Below are 1248 nucleotides of genomic sequence, written 5' to 3'. Positions count from 1 at the left end.
CAAGAATGGACTGATCCAGTTAGACCTGCTGAGCGCGGTTGGCACGCCCAGCACCAGACTTTCTTTTCCGTCCACGGAACCCTCGAGGCTCTTCCCGCCAAGGCCTGGGTCTCCGCCCCTCGGCGTCCGGGCGCAAGCGGGACTGCGCATGTGCGCGGCCGGGCCGGCTCGGATCCTCCCTGCGGCTCTCGGGACAAGGAACCATGGCGGTAACGGATGAGAGCCTGTTGCGCCAGTGCCCGCTGCTTCTGCCCCAGAACCGAGCGAAAACCGTGTATGAGGGATTCATCTCGGCTCAGGTACCCGCCCGGTTGTTGCCTTCTCGCTAAGAGNAGAGGCCTCCCTCGCGGGGTGCAGCTCCGCCCGTGGAAGCGTGGGACAGGCGGACAGGAGCCTGGACTGGTGGGGATTGAGAGGGGCGGCGCGAAACGGCTCACGGGAACCCGGAGGCTCGGGAACCGCCGCCGCTGCTGCTAGTAACGCGTCCCTCGCTGTCGCCCCCAAGCCAGGGCCGGGGTCGCAGCGCGGGATCGGGCGCGGGGCCGGGCCTGGGCCACGCCCCCTCCGCACAGAGTTTTGCCTCCGTCCTAGTTGAGCGTCTGCTTCGCATTTAACTTTTTTTTTGTGGGGGTTGGGTGGGGGTGTAAATTTTGGCCTACCCCGATTCTAACACCTTCCACCCCCACGGATGTTGGTGGGGCAGTTCACAGGAGAATCTGAGCGAATTATATTCGTGTTTCCTGTGGAAGGAACATTTTGGAGGAAAACTTCATTTTGGCCCTTTGCCAAGTCCTGTATACTTGTGCACCTCCAGTTGCCATATTTTGTGGGAAATCTTGACAAAAACGGAATTAATTACCTTTGCTGATTCCAGTGGGCTCTCTTACGGAGTTTATTACTAACACATTGAACGTAGTAACACACTTGTAGAGTTTTGAAGTTCACATAGCGCTTTCCAGTACAATATCTCACTTGATCCTCAGACCTTTGAGGCACAAGTTTTTAAAAATCATTATTCCCATTTTTATAGTTGAGGAAATCAAGGCATGGGAAACCAGAGAGTTTAAGTAACTTGTCCATGATTGCATCAGAATACTTTAAACTCAGGCTGTATGATTCCAGTCTCGGATTTCTGCCCCCTTTACGTTGCACCCCGACACCTTAGGTTAGGATTTTAAGTATAGACTTTTCCTCACTTGACCATTACACACCAGAACACTTTTTTTTTTTTTTTTTTTTTTTTTTTTA

The 1248-nt window shown here is 53.5% G+C and overlaps 1 protein-coding gene across 1 annotated transcript in view; it reads left to right on the top strand.

Annotated features, from left to right (window-relative positions):
• Positions 1-161: 161 nt before the first annotated feature.
• LOC103609987 (E3 ubiquitin-protein ligase FANCL-like) overlaps positions 162-1248 on the top strand; it is an 18064-nt gene continuing 16977 nt past the window's right edge. Inside the window, exon 1 of the mRNA XM_008594237.1 lies at positions 162-299. Within this exon, the coding sequence (XP_008592459.1) occupies positions 204-299 (96 nt within the window). The 5' untranslated portion in view covers positions 162-203. The remainder of the gene's footprint in view (positions 300-1248) is intronic.

The sequence above is a fragment of the Galeopterus variegatus genome, unplaced genomic scaffold (genome assembly GCF_000696425.1).
Source record: "Galeopterus variegatus unplaced genomic scaffold, G_variegatus-3.0.2 Scaffold10417, whole genome shotgun sequence".
Taxonomy (NCBI): Eukaryota; Metazoa; Chordata; class Mammalia; order Dermoptera; family Cynocephalidae; genus Galeopterus; species Galeopterus variegatus.
Note: the sequence above shows the minus strand (reverse complement) of the source record. Positions and strands in the feature narration are given on the sequence as shown.